This window comes from Cavia porcellus, unplaced genomic scaffold (genome assembly GCF_034190915.1).
Source record: "Cavia porcellus strain 051 isolate PalLab524CR breed Dunkin Hartley unplaced genomic scaffold, mCavPor4.1 scaffold_3, whole genome shotgun sequence".
NCBI classification, from domain to species: Eukaryota; Metazoa; Chordata; class Mammalia; order Rodentia; family Caviidae; genus Cavia; species Cavia porcellus.
The window spans coordinates 121,099,164-121,119,782 of record NW_026947486.1 but is presented as its reverse complement, the minus strand read 5'-3'; the positions used below and the strand labels follow the sequence as shown (position 1 = coordinate 121,119,782).

The window sequence follows — 20,619 nt, the reverse complement described above, 5'->3', positions numbered from 1 at the left end:
GTCTGCTATTGCCTGTTTCTCAGGATTGGGGGCCGAGGAGCCTTTCTTGTTGCTGCCTCTTCCCATATTCTTTGTTCCTTATATATGCAAGCTTATATAGGAGGCCTAGCTTCCCTCCCTGTCAGCCACAGCCTGATCGAATTGCGCCGGGTAGGTGTTCTCGCCCACCGCAGCGCACCAGGGAGATATGGACCAGGCAGCCTATGTGGGGCCCGCCCCTCCAGGCCACTCTCAGGCTCGGGGATCTGGGTTGTGCTAGCCTACTGGGTCTCTGCCAGCAGAGTCACGTAGGCTAGGCACTTCTCACCAATCCCGCTTGAGAGGGGGATATGTGGCTGAAGTCGCCACAGCGCCCTGCTCCAAAAAGTCTGCCCACTCCCAGGATGTCTTCCGCTGGAGTCAAACTGTGGTAGAGTGTTAGTTTCTCTCATTCACCTCACCACAAGGCAGTGCACAGCTCCCCGCCCATCCTGCAGAGCTTCCACGTGTCTCTCTCCTTGCCGAGCCAATGTAGACGCAGCCGCCGCGCAGTGGGAAACACAAATCATGGCTTCCAATGGCGCGGGTTCCAGCCTCCACACTGAGACCCCTCTGTTCCTGTTCTAGCACCAGGACTGCATTCCAAGTTGGTTTCTCTCAGCCCAGTTCGTTCCTGGGTCAGCAGAGCATATCTCCACCTGCTTGGGTCTCCTTACTCTGCACCATTCCTGAATTCTGAGCCGAGTCTTTCAGAGAGCCTCCGTAGCTGCTGTAATCTGTCCACCATGTTCTCCCGGAAGTCTCCTATGAGTATGGTTTCAAGCTGCACCCATTTATTGATAAGTATCTCAATGTGATCCTTCTTTATGGCTGAGTAGTACTCCATTGTATAAAAATACCACAAATTTTTTTATCCATTCCTCAGTTGATGGACACTTAGGTTGTTTCCTATATCTGGCGATTACAAATTGTGCTGCTATAAACATGGGTGCACATATGTCACTGTGGTATGATGCTTTCAGTTCTTCTGGGAATATGCCTAGAAGTGGAATAGCTGGAATAAATGGGACTTCCAATCCCAGCTTTTTGAGAAATCTCCAGACTGACCTCCACAATGGTTGCACCCATCTACACTCCCACCAACAGTGGAGGAGAGTTCCTTTTCCCCACAGCTTCTCCAGCATTTGTTGTTGTTGGTTTTCTTGGTCCTGGCCATTCTTTCAGGAGTGAGATGGAATCTCAGTGTGGTTTTAATTTGCAGTTTCCTAATGACCAGTGATGATGAACATTTTTTCGTGTATTTATTTGCCATTTGTATTTCTTCATCTGAGAAGTGTGTATTCATTTCAGATGCCCATTTTGGATTGGATCTTTGAATTTTGGGGGTCTGAGTTTTTTTAATTCTTTTAATTTTAATTTTTTAATTCTTTTAATTCTTTTGTCTTAGACAAAAGTCCCTTGTCTGAGGGGGAGTTCACTAAGATCTTTTCCCAGTTTGTGGGTTTTTGTTTCACTATGCTGGAGATTTTTTTTGACATGCAGAAACTTTTTAATAAGAGGTGGTGCCAGTTATTGGTTCTGGGAAGTATTTCCTGTGCAGTTTGAAACCTGTTCATGAATTCTCTACCTATCCCTATGTCTTTAAGCTTTCTACCCAATTTGTCTTCCAATAGATTTAGTGTTTCTGTTTTAATATTCAGATCTTTGATCCATTTAGATTTTAGTTTAGTACGTGTTGATAGGCATGGGTCTAGTTTTAGTTTTTGGCAAATGGAGAGCCAGCTTTTCCAACACCATTTATTAAAGAGACTGTCATTCTTCCAGTGAACCTGTTTGGCCCCTTTATCAAAGATAAGGTGTTTGAGTGTGTATGTCATTGTGGTTGTATCTTCTAATCTATTCCATTGATCTTCGGCTCTGTTTGGACCCAGTACCATGTTGATTTTACTACAGTTGCTTTGTAGTATAACTTCAAGTCAGGGATTGTGATGCCTCCTGCCTTGCCTCTGTTGCTTAGAACTGCCTTTGCTATTCTAGGTCTCTTCTGACTCCAGATGAATTTTAGGAGTGATTTCTCTAAATCTGTGAGGTTTGTTGATTTTTATTGGGATTGCATTAAATTTGTATAACAGTTTTTGGAGAATGGCCACTTTCACAATATTTATTGTTCCTATCCATGAGCAAAGGATGTCTTTCCATTTTCTGAGATCATCTTCAATTTCATTTTTGAGTGTATTATAATTTTCCCTGTATAGGTCTTTCACTTCTTTCATGAGAGCAATTCCTAAATATTTCATTTTGTTGGTTGCTAGTATGAAGGATGTGGCTTCTCTTATTTTCTCTCTGTGATTTTGTTGTTAGTGTATAGGAATGCTATTGATTTTTGAGCATTGATTTTGTATCAAGCCACATTGCTGAAATTATTTATTATATCTAGGAGTCTTCCAGTGGAGTTTTTGGGGTCTTCTATGTAGGGTATCATGTCATCTGCAAATAATGATAATTTAACTTCTTCTTTTCCTGTCTTTATGCCTTTTATTTCTCTCTCTTGCCTAATTGCTCTGGCTAGTATTTCCAGTACTATATTAAATAGGAGTGGTGATAAGGGACATCCTTGTCTTCTGCCTAATGTTAAAGTAAAGGCCTTCAATTTTTAGCCATTTAGTATGATACTGTTTGTTGGTTTGTCATAAATGGCCTTTATTATGTTGAGGTAAAGACCATCTATTCCAATTTTCTGTAAAGTTCTTATCATGAATGAATGTTGGACCTTATCAAAAGCTTTTTCTGCATCTATAGAAAAGATCATGTGATTCTGATTTTTGGCTTTATTGATATGGTCGATTATATTTATTGATTTATGTATGTTGAACCATCCCTGCATGCCTGGGATGAATCCCACTTGGTCGTGGTGTATAATCTTCTTGATTTGCTCCATCCTATTTGCCAATATTTTATTGAGGATTTTTGCATCTATGTTCATTAAGGAGATTGGTCTATGGTTCTCTTTTTTAGTTGGGTCTTTCTCAGGTTTTGGTACTAGAGTAATATTTGCTTCCAGGAATGACTTAGGAAGGATTTCTTCCCTTTCAATTTCATTGAATAGTTTGAGGAGTGTCAGCATTAGGTCTTCTTTGTATTTCTTGTAGAATTCTGCAGTGAATCCGTCTGGGCCTGGGCTCTTCTTTGTAGGTAAGGACTTAATTACATTTTCAATTTCATTGATAGAGATTGGGTTATTCAGCAGTTTTACATCCTCTTGATCTAGCTTTGGTACTTCATATGTTTTTAAGAATCTGTCTATTTCTTCTGTGTTATCAAACCTTTGAGAGTAGAGGTTTTCAAAATAGGTGTTGATGATCTTCTGTATTTCTGTAGAGTCTGTAATGAGTTCCCTTTTTTAATTTCTTATTGCATGAATTTGAGCTTTTTCTTCCCTTTTTAAAATAAGGTTGGTTAGGGGCTTATCGATTTTATTTATTCTTTCAAAGAACCAACTTTTTGATTCGTTGATTCTTTGGATTGTTTTCTTAGTCTCTATTACGTTGATTTCTGCTCTGATTTTTATAATTTCCTCTCTTCTTTTGGCTTTGGGCTTGACTTGCTCTTCTTTTCCTAGCTGTTTGAGTTGTAGCATCAGGTTATTTATTTGTATTCGTTCTGTTTTCCTGATGTGAGAACTCAGTGCAATAAATTTTCCTCTGAGGACGGCTTTCATTGCATCCCACAGATTCCGGTAAGTTGTATCTGTATTTTCATTTTCTTGTCGATATTGTTTAACTTCTTTTTTAATTTCCTCTGTGACCCACTGATTACTCAAGAGTGTGTTATTCAGTTTTGATGTGTTTGTGGGGATTTTGCAGTATCTTTTATGATTAATTTCTAATTTCATAGCACTATGGTCTGATAGCGTGCAAGAGATAATTTCAACTCTTTTCATTTATTTAAATATGTTCTCTGAGTTAATATATGGTCTATTTTAGAGAATGTGCTGCTGAGAAGAATGTGTATTCTGATGTTGTTGGATGGAACACTCTGTATATGTCTATGAAGTCCATCTGTTCACAGGTCTGATTCAGGTTATTTCTCTGCTGATTTTCTGTCTGGTTGGTCTGTCCCTTGGTGTCAATGGTGTGTAAAGGCCTCCTGTTATAATTCTGTTATTGCTAATTTGGTTTTGCATTTCTATTAATACTTGCTTTATGTAACTGGGTGCTCTGGAATTTGGTGCATACATATTTAAGATAGTTATCTCTTCCTCTTGGAGTTTTCCCCTAACGAGTATGTAGTGATCTTCTTTGTCTGTTCTGATCGTTGTTGGTTTAAAGTTCACATTGTCTGCAAACAGAATGGCTATTCCTGCTTTTTTTTTTTTTTTTTTTTTTTTTTTTTTTTTTTTTTTGGATTCCTGCTGCATGAAGTATTGTTTTCCATCCTTTGACTTTCAGTTTGTGAGTATCCTTCTGGGTTAGATGGGTTTCCTGTAAACAGTATATGGTTGGATTTTGTTTCTTGATCCATTCTGCCAGTCTGTTTCTTTTAATTGGTGCATTGAGGCCATTTACATTAATGGTTATTACCATTTTATGTTGGTTTATTGTTGACATGTTATGTTTCTGCTGTTGCATTTTTATCTTTCTGTTCTGTTTGTCTGCTTTGCTTAGTGGTTTTTTCTTTTGTGTACCTAAACTGTCTTTCAGTATTCTTTGCAGGATTGGCTTGGTGATCATGAAGTTTTTCAGGTGTTCTTTGTCATGGAAGTATCTTATTTCTCCATTGATTTTGAAGGACAGTTTTCAGGGTACATCAGTCTAGGTTGGAAATCATTTTGCTTTAGGATCTGGAATACTTCACTCCATGCTCTTCTTGACTTTATTGTTTGTGCTGAGAAGTCTGCAGTGATTCTGATAGGTTTTTCTTTATAAGTGATCTGTCTTTTCTCTCTGACAGCTTTTAATAATCTATTCTTGTGTTGGATTTCTGGGTGGTGATTATTATATGTTTGAGTGTATTTTTATTTTGGTTATGACTATTAGGAGTTCTATATGCTTCACTGATCCTGATGTCAGTTTCTGATCTCATGCTTGGGAAATTTTCAGCTATTACCTCTCTAAATATCCTCTTGACGTCCTTTATGCTGTCCCCTTCTTTTTCATCAATCTTAGGTTGTTTTTCTTTGCATCATCTTGCAGCTGTTGAATTGTTGTTTCCTGATTCCTTGTTATTTTTAAAAGATCTTTCCTTTCCTGTTCACTAGCTGCAATCCTGTCTTCAAGGTCTGAAATCCTATCTGCACTTTCATTGAGGTGGTTTTTACAGCTTTCAGTGGAGTTTTTTATTTCCTGTATATCTCTGTGCATCTGCATTATGTATTCTGTTTGTTTCTTATATTTCTTGTCTAGGGATTCTATCTTTTTGTTTAGTTCCTCCAATTTTTAACTGTGTTTTCTTTAGATATGTTCAGCATCTCTTTCATTTCTTTTATCATTTCTTCTTTTACCTGGGAGATTATTTCGAGTTTGAATTCCTTTAAAGCTTCATGGAGTTGCTTGTTTATTTCAGTAGCTATTATGTCCGATATTTGAGGTGTATGGCATACATTTTCTTCTATATACATTGCTCCTAGGGTTTCTTGAGATGGGCTGGAGGTTTGAGGTTGTAATTTGGTCTTTTGTTTTGTCATTTTCCTATATTTCTGTGTTTGAAGTGTTATTTGAAAGCTTCCTCAGTGTCTGTTAGAAATCCACTTCTATGTTCGCAGCTCCTGGGACTCTAGCTCCCAGTTCCCCCAGGGCCGCTGGGTCTCTGGAACTCGTGGTGTTCACTTGCTTGCTTTGAACTCTGCAGTCCCAAACAAGCTGGGCTCCGAGGACAGTGTGCGCTCGCCTGCTTGCTTGTAACTCCACAGTTCTCCGAGCGCAGCCAGAACGGGGCAAGCAGAGTATTTTCTAACTACAGTGCAGCATGTTAATCTGTTTTAATGAGAGAATTTCTACTAATTACAATGTCAACAGATCCTTTCATGCATCAATCATAAACATTAAAATTTGTTTTGATAGTTACACTCTTTTATCAGTACCCTTACAGACCATATTATATTTCTACCTGCAGTTCATCTGGAATGTGAAATGGGGGGGGGGAGAAGAAGGGGAAAATAGGGGTTATGTCAGTGGGAAGAGGGGGAGGTAGGAGAAATGACTGTATGTAAAGAATAGACAAGAGGTTAAACTCGGTTGGAATTATTTTTGTAGCTGGGTTAAAGTGCTACTATTGAGGAGATTTGAGAAAGTATTTGTGTAGTCAGGAGGAGGTATGCAGATGGGTAGAAGTATATTTAAAGATTGAGGAAGGCTGTGAGATTGTTGATATCTGTTAATATATTTTTCCTTAGTTTTATAGATCTCATTTGCCTGTAGATACAGATGAAGACATCACATTTAATAATAACTAAAATTCTGCTGCTCCTTGCCCCTGGTGTGTTAATACAGAACCTCAAGCCCCAATCTAAAGTTATACCAGATCAAGGAATACTTACATAGGGTCTCACATAAGTTATTAAAGAGTCCCTTGGTGTGTTTTTGCTATTATCTCTTGGTGATATTAATATTGTGCTGCCTAACAGATTGGCACTTCTCTACTCCAAGTACAAAGTGCTCTAAAATTTTGAAGCTGATTCTTTTAGCACAAAAGTCACATTTTCCTCTGAGTATAGATTTTGGCTACATTTTACACTTTTTTTGGTAACAGGAATGGAACTCATGACCTTGCCTCTTGCAAGGCAGGTGCTGCGCTGCTGAATTATATCGGCAGCCCCAATTTTCACTTGATACCTAATAATCTCTGTACTTTTAGCATCTGAATAATTCACAACTTCAGTTTTTATTTACTATATTGTTTATTGCTTAAAATTTCATGACATTTTCTCATGGATTAGACTTTCAATCATAAAAGCATTCATGGTTTTTAAAATCTCCTTTAATTCTGTTTCTTTAATTTTAGTATAACACAAAGCTTAGCTAGTTTACCTTTTCCATGATGGTTTTCCTTCCTTGTATCTATAAAAAGTATTTTAAATATTATTATTTTTATTTATTTTTGGTGGGAAATAGATCTGCTGATTTCAACTCTAACAAGTAATAGAATTCTCTAAGACACTTTTTTATGGTTAAACTTGTGAGACTCTTGAACTTATAAGTGATATTTCAGTTTCCATTTACTGAGAAGCTTCATCTTGTACACACAGGTTTATAGAACCCTTTCAAAAACAACATGACTATTGTTTAAAGAAAAACTTTAAAGTTGAATTTGACAGAATTTACTTGACCAAGGCATGATAATGCACAAATTGGGCAACATTTGCTTCATATCATCATGTTTTGGCAGCTGTTAGCCTGTAATTGGCTAGAGGTTAAATTGCTATGATATTATGAGATACAGATACTTGTTACAAAAATATACTTCTAAGTTAGGTTACAGCCTATTTATACATCAAATTAGGTCACAATTTACTACGTACAAAGAAACCTTTAAACCAAATTTAAAATGTATATGAAACCAACTTTAGGCCAAATTTGTTATGACTCATGTTAATATGACTCCTAATGAGTTGTTTCTGGGTTTGGGTGTGGGTAGGTGTAAAACATTTGAAAGATTTGCCAATTATGCCAGGAGAAATATTCAAGTATAAGTGGACAGTGACTGTAGAAGATGGGCCAACTAAATCGGACCCTCGTTGCTTAACCAGATATTACTCCAGTTTCCTTAATCTGGAGAGAGATCTGGCTTCAGGACTCATCGGCCCTCTTCTCATCTGTTACAAAGGATCTGTAGATCAAACAGGAAACCAGGTGAGTTCATCATTTCCTAAGTGCTGAGTTGTAAGCTAAAAGTGGAATGAGATACATATGAATTTCCAAATATATTCTGTTCCCTCTTAGTGTATGCTCCCTAATGGCCTCCAGAAAATATAGCAGCCCACAATATAGTGTGCAATAAAAACAGAAAGAAATTGGTTTCCACTTAACTTTTACTGAATTTGAGTATGATGTAATTCTGACTAGATTGAAAAGCCAGGACCCTTTCAACAATTATCATTTCCAGTCTGAGACTTAGCTCTCTGGATGATCTTGCTCATTTTTACATGCCCAATTATCACCTATTTTTAGATGACCTACAAAAGTCTAGAATTCTCTGAACATTCTCAGTGTTTGTGATTCAAAAGCACCTTAAAATTAATGTCTTCAGCGTCTCACATAATGAATGGAATTTAGTAGAAACCATTTTGTTGAGCAAAGTACAGAGAAATAAGATAAAATCTTTCAGAGTACATTTTCAATTTGGATCACTTCTGCCTCTTTAAAAACTAAAGCTGAATTAATTAATTTTTAGATATCAAATGCCTTGTGGAAGGGCAGTAGCTAGATGATTGGAGTTTAGGACCAGTGCTAATTTTGTTGCCATAATTTGGATCTTTACAGAGTTAAAAATTCTCTAATCTCAACATGGAGAGAATGAGGCTATAGACTGTACCAAAAAAAACTCAACGTGCATGAGGTCTTGTGTTCAGAGGAAACTAAATTTAGTGCTTCCAGTCACCTTCTTGCTCTGAGGACACCCCCTTAGCTCTAAACATGCACTTTCTGTTTATAACACCCACCCCATTCCTAGGCTCTGGTTTGTGATGTAACAGTGACCCTAAGAGAAAATGAAATTGAACCAAAGATAGTTCCTATCTGATGGTATCAGTAGCTTTTTCTTTTTTTCAGCACCGGGGATTGAATCTAGGGCTTTCACTCTGAGCTATTATCCCTAGACCTTTATTTTGAGACAAGATCTCCCTGTGTAACACAAACTGCCAGCAAGCTTGTGATCCCCCTGCTTCAGTTTCCTATAGTGCTGTTACAGGTGTCCATCATACTTGACTAATAGCATTTCTTTCATTACATATGATTAACAGATGATGTCGGACAAGAGAAATGTGATTCTATTTTCTGTATTTGATGAAAACCGAAGCTGGTACCTCACAGAAAATATGCAGCGCTTCCTCCCAAGTGTAGCTGGAGTGCAGACCCAGGATCCAGAGTTCCAGGCCTCCAACATAATGTACAGTGAGTATAGCATCACTTGAGTCCAGTGGCTATTGGATAAAGAGAAATTGATGCCACTAAACTTATATCCAGACAATTAATTAATTTAAATGCCATGGAAGAGTCATAGTTCTTTAACAATTGTTACCTATAAATACATAAATAAATGTATAAATGTGATCATACAATACATATTTTAAAAATCCAGTCACAATTTTTTTTTATTCCAATGTTTACTTGGCTGCCCCTTCTCTTTCATTTTTATTTTATCTTCTGCATCCCACCATTTCACCAATGATTTCATGCTTAGGTAATTCATTTTAAAACACTTTCTCTGTGATTATATAATCATATAATACATACATTCTATTGATTGCTTAGGTTTTCCAGGTATTGCAGAGATTTTATTACTTCACAGTTCTGGAGACTAAAAGTCTCAGATAAGGTAGTCAGATGGGTTGCTTTCTTCCTTGGCCTTTCTTTTTATAATATAGATGTCATCTTCCCCCAGTACCCTCATATGGTCAACCCTCTGTATCTGTCCATGTTCTCATCTCTTCTTATAAGGTTATTATGGTCTAGCCTAATGACTTTATTTAAACTAATTGCCTATTTAACAACCCATCTACGCAAACACTCACGTTCTAAAGAACTGTAGGTTATGACTTCAGCATATGAATTGGAAGTGGGCACAATCCAGCACATCACATACATACATATGTATATTGTGTATATATACACATAAATCTAGATAGTCAAAAGACATGATAGAAAACTTCAGTTTACTACCTTATAGAGAGAAACAAAATAAAATATCAACAAGATAGCACTTTATACCTATCACACTGGCAAAATTGTGTCAGCATCATTATTAGCAGGCTTCTAGGTAAAAGGGTATTTTCATACAATGTTAACAGATAAATAGTATAATCGTTTTAAAAACAGATTGAGGTACATCCATTAAAATAAAAATAAATGCCTTTTGAAGTTTTGATTATAGTTAAAATGGAGTAAGCACTTGTCACCTGTCTCTTCCACAACTAAAAATTCTGAACCAAATGAATGGAGACAGTGGTGGAAAAATTATACTATCAGTTATACTTATCTCAGAATGTGGCTTCCATTATGAGTCTATGCTCCTTGTCTCTAACTTTTAGCTTCAAGTTGAGCCTTATGTTTAGCTTAAACTTTTTTTTCTTTTTCCTTTTTATCGGTACTGGGTATCGAACTCACAACTGCCTGCTTGCAATGCAGGTGCTTATGCCGCTGAGCTAAATCCCCAGCCCCCTGAGCTAAATCCCCAGCCTCTTAGCTTATACTTTTAGTAATAATGATCTTTATTCTTCAGGGTCAGAGTTCACAAAGGATACAATTAAAAAGAGTAGGCTAGGGACAGGGATGTCTGTCAGTAGTGACATGCATGACAACCTGGGTTCAATCCCCAGTAATGCAGGGGGGAAAAGATGACCATATTAAGTGTTAGCAAATGTATGAAGGAAGAACTCTCATACATTGCTGTTAAACATCTTAATTATCTGGGTTAAAGTTTTTTCCTGTACCTTAAAGTTTTTTCCTGGTAACTAATTTGTAGGGAAATACTTTGAGGCCATACAAGTACCTTGCTCCTCATCCCACAATCCTCTGTATCATATAGCATTTAAATTCACCTTTGCCATTATAGTCCATGACTTTCTCCTTACTTGGGATTGAGGCCCTCCTGACCAGGTGTTAACTATCTACTTTTTGGAAGGTTTCATGCTGTCTTTCTTTGAGAGGTAATGAGCATAACGGACAATAATTTCTAGTTATGTCACAACAACCATAATTTGAAATAATTGTTGGATACTATTAATTTTTTATTTTCCATTTCTTTGCAGGCATCAATGGTTATGTTTTTGATAGCTTGCAGTTGTCTGTTTGTTTGCATGAGGTGGCATACTGGTACATTCTAAGTGTTGGAGCCCAGACTGACTTCTTATCTGTCTTCTTCTCTGGATATACATTCAAGCATAAAATGGTCTATGAAGATACACTTACCCTATTCCCATTCTCAGGAGAAACTGTCTTCATGTCGATGGAAAATCCAGGTTAGTTATTGTATGATCTTTTCACCAACAGCTGTGCTTGCCCCACTAGCCATTTACACGCTCACATTTAGCCAGATGCTAAATAATTCAAATGGTTTTGATATGTGATTTTGATCATTGCATGCCATTTTAATGGTGGCATCAACTCAAACACTTAAAAATCTTTGCTCTAAAAAGGTGTTTCATTTTCTTTTATTTATTTATTTATTTATTGTCTTTTTGAGACAGGGTCTCTATGCAGTTCAGGCTGGCATTGAAACTACTTTGTAGCCCAGGCTGGTCTTGAACTCGCAACGATTCTCCTGCCTCAGCCTCCTGAGTGCTGGGATTACAGGTGTGAGCCACCACACCCAGCTAGGTGTTTCTTTTTCTATCAGCCAAAGTTTAAAAATGTGTTAGTAAACATATATTTATACATGTAGTCAACATTTGGAAGCCAAATATATTTCTGTGTTCCTTGTGAACTGTTTGTGTTGCTAGATAAAAACCATCTAGAAGCCTTTGGAAAGTGCGTAGTAATCTTCCTTCGCACACAAACCCCCAAACCACTTGAGACCTTCAAAACAAATGTGACACTCAGCTCCTCATCTTCCTTCTCCTCCAGAAACTACTGCAAGGCTTTTTGAGACCACTATTCTTAGATCTAACACAGACTGTGTTCTACTCATACTGCATGGGAACAAATATGAGACTATGCTATACTTCCTAGTCACTACCATCATCTGCAGAAGGAAGCACATAAAACCACTAGATTATAGTTGTCTTCATGGGAAATTTCTGAGGAATAAAAATTAATTTCATCATACTTAATTACATGGTTACCTTCATACCAGGTAACTTTTCTTTCTTCAAGTGATATGTTTTTGTGAGGTATGAGTGAAGAAGAACCTGGCAGAACCCCAATAACAACTTTGAAAGTATCTTGCTTGTTCACGATTGTGTTTATACATGTATTACCTGTCCCAAGTAAGTTGCAAGCTCCCTGAGGGATGAGATCTTGTCCATTTTGTTCAGTATTATGCCCCAGTGTCTATAGTACTTGGTATATAGTAGTAGATCCTTAATAAACATTTTTTAAAGAATGAATGAAACATATGCAAAATGACTATGTACAAGGATATATGTGGCAGCATTATTTAGAAAAGTGCTAATGAAATGGACATCTTTGTCTTGTTTCTGATTTTAGAGTAAAAATTTCAGATTTTGACCATTTAATATAATATTGGCTGTTGGTTTGTCATAAATGGCTTTTATAAGATTGAGGTAAAGACTATCTATTCCAATTTTCTATAGAGTTTTTATCATGAGTGATTGTTGGACTTTGTCAAAAGCTTTTTCTGCATCTATTGAGATGATTGTGTGATTTTTGTTTTTGGTTCTGTTAATATAGTGTATTACATTTATTGATTTGCATATGTTGAACTATATGTTGGTTTAATTCTAACATTTCTGTGTTGATTTTGTGTCTAGTTGATCTGTTTGTGAGAGTGGGGTATAAAGCACTACTACAATTATGTTAGTGCTTACCTGTTTAGTTTTCATGTCTATTAATATTTGTTTTATGTAGTTGGGTGAACCTGTGTTTGGTACATAAATATTTATGATTGTTACTGTTTCTTCTTAGAGTTTTCCCTTAACAAATATGTAGTGGCCTTATTTATTTCTTTTGACCAGGTTTGGCTTAAAGTTTGCATTGTTTGCAAATAGAATAATTACTCCTGCCTTTTTCTGGGTTCCAGTGGCATGGAGGATTGCTTTCCATCCTTTGACTTTTAATCTATGAAATTCATTTTGTGTTAAATATGCTTCTTTTTTATTTTATGTTAAGAGAATAAAACCAAACAAAATATTACAGGATAAAGCCAATCAAAACAAAACAGTGGAAGTGATACAGAACTTCAAAACAGGATACTAGGAAATCAACTGTTACTACCATAATGCTCTTGTTATCTTCAAAATTGCTGCCCAAACCATTAGACATAAAATCAAGCAAAACAGAACAGAATAAAACCAATCAAAACAATACATTGAATAAAACAAAGTAATCAAGCAGAGCAAAACAAAACAGTGAGAACAATATTGGATTTCAAAAACAAGACAGAAGGAAATCCCCAATAGTTGCTATATTGCATACTGTTATCTTCTAAATAGATGCCCAGACTATTGGCTTTAGGCCTGTAAAGTCAATCAAACAATGTAAGTATTAAGTTGTTTTTGTATCTCAATTGCTGCCACTCAGTCTGTGTTCCTTTGAATCAGCTGGTTGCTTATGAGAGGAGTGGCCTTAACTATTCTTATCTCCCAGTCCCCATGCCACTGGTTCATGGGAAGGGTGCTTCCTGTTTCTCCTCCTCGCCCATGGTCACCAATGGCTCATTGGAAGGGCACTCCCTGTTTCTCCTTCTTGCCCAGTTACCCTAAATGTGTTTCTTGAATACAACATATTGATGGATCTTGTTTCTTGATCCATTCTGTCAGTTTGTTTCTTTTGATTGGTGAGTTGAGACCATTTACATTGATGGTTATAAACGATATGTATTGGCTTTCCTTTTTCATGTTGTTTACCTATTGTTTGTTCTCTGTCTTTTTCCTCTGTTTAATTGCTTGTCCTGCCCGGAAATTGGTGTTGATATATTTGTGGTCTTTGTTATCTCTTGCTATTATGTTCTTCAGATCATTCTGTAGAGTTGGCTTGATGATCATAAATTTCTTCAGTTGTTCTTTGTCAGAGAAATATCTCATTTCTCCATCAATTTTGAAACATAGTTTTGTAATGTATATCAACCTGGCTGGAGATTGTTTTCCTTTAGGGCTTGAAATATCTCATTCCAAGATCTCCTTATTTGGAGAGTTTGTGTTGAGAAGTCTGCTGTGATTCTGATGGACTTTCCTTTATAGGTGATTTTTTTTCCTTTTCTCTAGCTGCTTTCAATATTTTGTTCTTGTGCTGAATTTCTGGAATCGTGATTATTATATGCCTATGTGTAGATTTTTCTTGGTCATGGCTATTTGAAGTTATATATGCTTCATTTATTTGTATGTCAAATATTTATATACATGTTTGGGAAGTTTTCTGCCATTATTTCTGTGAAGAAGTTTTTAATGACTTTTGTGCTGTCTCCAGCTTCCTCACTTATTACAATCAATCTTATGCTGTTCTTTGCTTCATCCCGTAAGTGTTGGATTAATTTTTGTGGTCTCTAGCAATTTTTAAAATCTTTCTTTTCCTGATTGCTAGTCACATTGTTGTCTCCCAGATACGATATTCTATCCACACCTTCAGTCAATCATAGTTTCCGTTGTTTTCCTGAGTTCCTCTATTTTTTTTAATCTATGTCTGCTTTAGTCTTTCATTTTGATCATCATTTTTGCACCTTAGGGTTTATTTTTTCTATGGCCTCTTCCATTTATTCTTTTACTTATGCTGCTATCATTTCAGAGAGTTCTATTTGTTGGTTTCTGATTTCCTCTATTTCTTTGTGCTCTGGACTTGTCCTGGTTGGGCTGGGTCTTTGAGATTGCATTTTTGTTCTTCATCTTGTCATTTTATATTTTATTTTGTTTTCTGTGTTGATACTTGTAGATTTCTTATGTTAGATAGCCTTATCACTGATGTGGAGCCTTTCAGTGGATGAGTCTGTTCCTTTGGATGTCTTCTAGATGTATGTGGTTCTTGGTTCTTATATCTATCCCTAGAACCTACCTTCCCAATACATTAAGACTGAGGAGTTGTTATCTACTTGACTTAGCACATTTCTTTGGTACTAGATTATGGTAAATTATGGTGTTGGTTATGATTCCTTGCAATCACAGTGTTGTCACTCTTTTTGCCAGTCATGCCATCCCGGTGGAAGAAAGAAACCAAATTCTTACTACTCTTACTGGGCTAGGTCAATGGAGAAAGGGAGGAATGCAAACTCATACTCTTCTTGCCAGCTTTGACTCCTCTCACTGGCACCACCATCCTGGGCAGTGGAGGAAAGGAAGAGCCAAACTCACACTCCTCTGGCCTGCACTACCCTCTGGGAACAATCCCATCCTTTCTTTTATGTTGTAGTATCTTGCTCCTTTTTGTTACTATTACTGAGGTGAATTCCTTCTATATAACCTTTTTGTAGAATATTTATATGTATATGACAGTGAGGCATTAGAATTGAATTTCAGACTAGCAGGAATTCTCTTTATTACAGAAGATTGATTATGTGAGTTTTAATATAACTTCTGTCTAGTCCATTGAGATCAAAGTTGCACAGTTATTTCTTTCTAATTTGAAAGAGAAAAAAATTAATAAAACAGTTTCAAAACAGGCTAGTAGTAGAGTAACAATAATATACTGTATATTGTCATAATAATTGTTCAGAGAACAAGACATAAGCATGAAATATTATACAAACAATATTAATACAAACATTTCAATTAATGCAGGATTATTTTCATTTCAAGAAATCTTTCTTCCTCTCCTCTGCTTATAAAGCAAACTTGTACTGAAAAAGTGTGCCATCTTTCCAATTTTTTGAGACTTGGGTTGAAAAGAGTCCAACAAAACCACTGATGCCAGCCTGTATTAACCCTATTGCTATTGTGAATGGCTGGTTTTTAATATCAAAGTGTGACCCTTATTCTGGAAAAGTATGTTCTCCTGGACTTTTTTGAAATCCAAAGGCAGCCACTGTTGTCTCTTTTTTTAAGGAGAAAAAGAAAAAAAAAACAGAAAAAGGGTACAAGTAATACAAAATTTAAAAAATAAACAGTAAGAAATCATTAGTTAATAGATTACATATTCTCATCTTAGAAATAGTTGTTCAAGTTACAAAATTGAAGCATATAAAGTAGACTTCCAAACAGTGAGAGTGCAAACAGTTCTGTTCAATGATCCAAAAAAACTCAGTAGTATGGTTATCTATCTTATACACTTAAACATATATGCAGTTATAACCTTTAGAGCACTTTCTTTTCTTTCTTTTTTTTTTTTGTAGAATGACAATTACACATTTTGGGTTTTATTACTCCCACAGTTCTTATTACTTTTTTTGAAGAGAGTAAAACCAAATGCAACATATCAGAACAGAGTCAGTCAAATCAAAAGGATGGACATAATAGATAATGTAAAAACAAAATACAAGGTGATCAACAATGGTTACCATACTGCCTCTTGCTATTTTAAGAAGAATTGCCAGTTATAATAAAATTGAACAAAACAGTAAAGAATAAAACCAAAGCATTGGAGACATTACAGGACTTTAAAAGAAGATAATAGTCAACCGGAATGGGTGTCATAATGAATCTTATTGTCTTCACAGTTTTGCCTATACTTTCGAAACTGGTACTATTCTAGGTGCACTTAGGGTGCACCTCCAGGCGCTGGGACCTGGTTTGGGCTAGCCTACTGGGTCTTAGTCAGCGGCGTCACGCAGGCCAGGCACTCCCCACCAATCCCGCTTGAGAAGGGAATATGTGACTGAAGTCACTGCAGCATCCTGTCCCAGCCAGGCTGCCTGGTCCCAGTATGTACTTTGCTGAAGCCTCCTACTCTATGGAAGGGTCCCCAATCTGCTCACTCACTGCAGGTCGATGCAGGGCTCTTGGCCAGTCCCGCTCTCAACTCCGTTCACCGGTTCCCACTCCCAGAGCTTTCGTGCCTCTCTCCTTGCCATGCTGATTGGGATGCAGCAGCGGCTGCAGGAAATTCAAATCACAGCTTCCAGTGGCGTGGGGTCCAGCTTCTGTGCTGAGACCTTATCTGTTCCTGTTATATCACCAGGATTGCATTTCCAGGTGGTTTCTCTTAGTTTAGTTTGTTTCTGGGTCGGCAAAGTATATCTCCCCTTGCTTAGGATTTCTCGCCTGGCACCATTCCTGGATTTCAAGTGCGGTTTCACTGGGCAGGGCCCTAAAACGTTCTCAGTGGTGTAGTAAGGCTGAATGGTATGTGGAGTATACTGTGCAGACTTTCAACTCATGCCACATGGCACACCAAAGCTCTCTGGCCTCTTGGGGTCTCTGGGTGTGACTCTACCAGGTTCCAAGCAAAGACCCACCGCTGCACAGCTAGGTAGGGATTGCTTCAGCTCACAGGCAGTAGCTCTCAACTACCTGGAGGGCACTTAGTAGGGCCCAACTAGGACTCAAATGATAACTCAAAGGTCCCCCAGTATTCAGGGATGCTAGGCAGGAGAGTACCAGGTTTCATGATGAGTGCTACAGCTGCACAGTTAGGTAGAGATCACTGTGACAGGTTTCAGCTCACACACAATGGCTCCCTGCTACCTGGAAGTCCATGGGTAGGGCCCAGCCAGTACTGGAGTGATGACCCAGAGGTCCCACAGTGTTTAGGGATGCTGGCTGGGGGCCTAGCAGGTTCCAAGCAGAGTCCCGCAGCTGCACAGCTAGGTAGGGATCTCTGTGGCAGGCTTCAGCTCACATGTGGCAGCTCCCTGCTACCTAGAAGTTGCTGGGTGGGCCCTATTGAAAAGCATTTTCACAGCAAGAAAAACTGCCAACAGAGTAAAAAGACAATTTACAACATGGGAGAAACTGTTTGACACCTGTTCCTCAGACAAATGATTACTATCAAGAACATGTGAAGAACTCAAAAAAATCAGTCCTGCTAGATTTAAAGACCCAATCCAAAAATGATAATCTGAGATGAATACACACTTCTCAGATGAAAAAATGAGAAAAGCAAATAAATAGGTGAAAAAATGTTCAACATCACTGGTTTTGAGAGATACAAATTAAAACAATACTGAGATTTTTATTTCATTTCTGATATTTCATATCAGAAGAAATAACCTTTATCAAGAAATAAACCAATAAAAATTCTGGTGGAGTTGTGGGGGGAAAAGAACACTCCTACACTGTTGGTGAGAACATAGACTGGTACAACTACTGTGGAAATCAGTTCGGAAATGGCTCATAAACTAGGATTAGAGGTCCCATTTGACTCATCTCTTCCCCTTCTGGATATCTTCCCAGAAGATTTAAAAATTTCATACTGCAGTGATATATGTATGACCATGTTTATAGCAGCACAATTTTAATAGCCAGATTTTAGAAACAACCTAAAAGCCTATCAACTGAAGAATGGTAAAAAAAAAAAAAGATGTGATATTTTTATACAATGGAGTACTACTCAGCCATAAAGAATACTAAACTGCAAGTTTTCTTAGGTAAATGGATGCAACTAGAGATCCTACTCATAAGTGAAATAAATCAGACTCATGTGTAAACATCATATTGTCACCCTAGTGTGAGAAGCTGAAAGAAAAGATTATATATATATATATATATATATATATATATATAAAATAGTTATACTAATTTTTCTTAGTTCACTGAAAAGAAAAGTTTGTGCTAATATTATTTGGACAATTAAATGTAAATATCTTGTATTCTAGGTAATTAATTTAAAGATAACAATAAGCAATGTATGCACTGTTACCCTCTAATTATCATATTTTGAAATAGTTTTATTTTTTCTCTTTAAAATAAAATTTAACAAATTATTAACATGGGGTCCAATCCCAGTATACCCTGCCTCAACATGGTTTTACATGATAATAGAAGAGAAATAAAATATCTGTAGAAACTATGAATTGGACTGGTATTAGTTTAACTTAGTTGTTAAATTGAGAAGACAATTCAACACTCAGCAAGTGGAATAAGAGACAAAGAGCAAGGTAAGCATCTTCTGTGTTAAGTGTCTTCAGGACATATTTGTAAGTTTGAATATAAAAGAAATAAACAAGAATGCAATTTATAAAAATTATTTCCAGAACAAGAAGGAACAAAAGTCATAAAGCCCAAAATAAGTAATTGATTCTGGATTCTAGAGGAAAGTAAAAATGAAAAACTTGGCATATTAAAGCAAACACAAGATGTAGCTTCCATCATTTAAGGCAACACAGGGTGTACACAAAGTTAAATGGTAATTCAATGGGATGAAACTCTAGTTAATCTAGTAATCTAGTAAATATCCAAAACTGTGAAAACACAAAGTAGAATAAGTGCAATCAATGTCATGGAGACATCAAAAGACACAACAGTGGACTTCCGGGAGAACATGGCAGATAGATAGCAGCAGCTTCTGAAGCTCTATGAAAAACCACAGTTGAAATCCAGGAATGGTGCCAGGCGAGAAATCCTAAGCAAGGGGAGATATACTTTGCCGACTAAACTAAACTAAGAGAAACCACCTGGAAATGCAATCCTGGTGATATAACAGGAACAGATAAGGTCTCAGCACAGAAGCTGGACCCCGCATCACTGGAAGCTGCGATTTGAATTTCCTGCAGCCACTGCTGCGTCCCAATCAGCATGGCAAGGAGAGAGGCACGAAAGCTCTGGGAGTGGGAAGCAGTGAGCGGAGTTGAGAGCGGGACTGGTCAAGAGCCCTGCATCGACCTGCAGTGAGTGAGCAGATTGGGGACCCTTCCATAGAGTAGGAAGCTTCAGCAAAGCACATACTGGGACCAGGCGGGCTGGCTGGGGCAGGATGCTGCAGTGACTTCAGTCACATATTCCCTTCTCAAGCGGGATTGGTGGGGAGTGCCTGGCCTGCGTGACGCCGCTAAGACCCAGTAGGCTAGCCCAAACCAGGTCCCAGTGCCTGGAGGTGCACCCTAGCAGTGAAGCCTTCAGTACGTTGACCTGGAGGGGCAGGCCCAGCAGAGGCTGCCCAGGTCTGTGTCTCCCTAGTACACTGCAGTGGGTGGGAACACTTAGCCAGCACAATTCAAACAAACTGTAACCTACAAAGAAAGAAACTGGGCCTCCTATATACGCTTGTATAAAAGGAACAAAAAATATGGGAAGAGGGAGCAACAAGAAAGGGTCCTTGGCCCCCAATCTTGAGAAACATGCAATATCAGACATGGCACAATAGACATAAAGCACTATCTCCCGAGCCTCATAGATGAGTCCAGGAATAAAGTTATTAATGACCTGAAGCAAGATATAATTAGAATAGTTAGAGAAATGCTAAGCACCACCCAAGAAAAAACGGATGGTGGAATGGAAGAACAGAAAAAATGGGGAGAATTGTTTGATGGAGAAAATAGAGAAAACATAGAATACATGAAGCAGGTTCAAGGAGATTACCAGGAAACTAAAAACTCTATCGAAAACTGGCATAACAGCTTGAAAGAAACTAAGGATAGATTATCTGAACTGGAGGGCAGATTTGTAATATGGGAGCATGAAATGAAAAACTTCTTAAAAATAACAAAAAAACAAACAGCAACAATACAAAGGCTAGAAGATGATAAGAGGATATATAACTTAAGAATTAACATAAAAGAAGAAGTAGGGACACAAACAAATGGACTACAAAAGCTATTCACAGAAATAATCCAAGAGAATTTCCCTAATTTAGCAAATGGTAAAGATACTCAGATGTACGAGGCATACAGGACCCCAGCCACCTACAACCCAAACAGAGCTACACCCAGGCATATAATAATCAAAAT

General features: G+C 37.4%; 1 protein-coding gene across 3 annotated transcripts in view; it reads left to right on the top strand.

Annotated features, from left to right (window-relative positions):
- Positions 1-20,619, top strand: part of F8 (coagulation factor VIII) — a 186,454-nt gene that overhangs the window by 74,434 nt on the left and 91,401 nt on the right. For all 3 annotated transcript variants that reach the window (XM_003462126.3, XM_063246630.1, XM_013141253.3), the window contains exons 11-13: positions 7,612-7,826; positions 8,936-9,086; positions 10,943-11,152. In XM_003462126.3, coding sequence (XP_003462174.1) covers positions 7,612-7,826; positions 8,936-9,086; positions 10,943-11,152 — 576 coding nt within the window. The remainder of the gene's footprint in view (positions 1-7,611; positions 7,827-8,935; positions 9,087-10,942; positions 11,153-20,619) is intronic.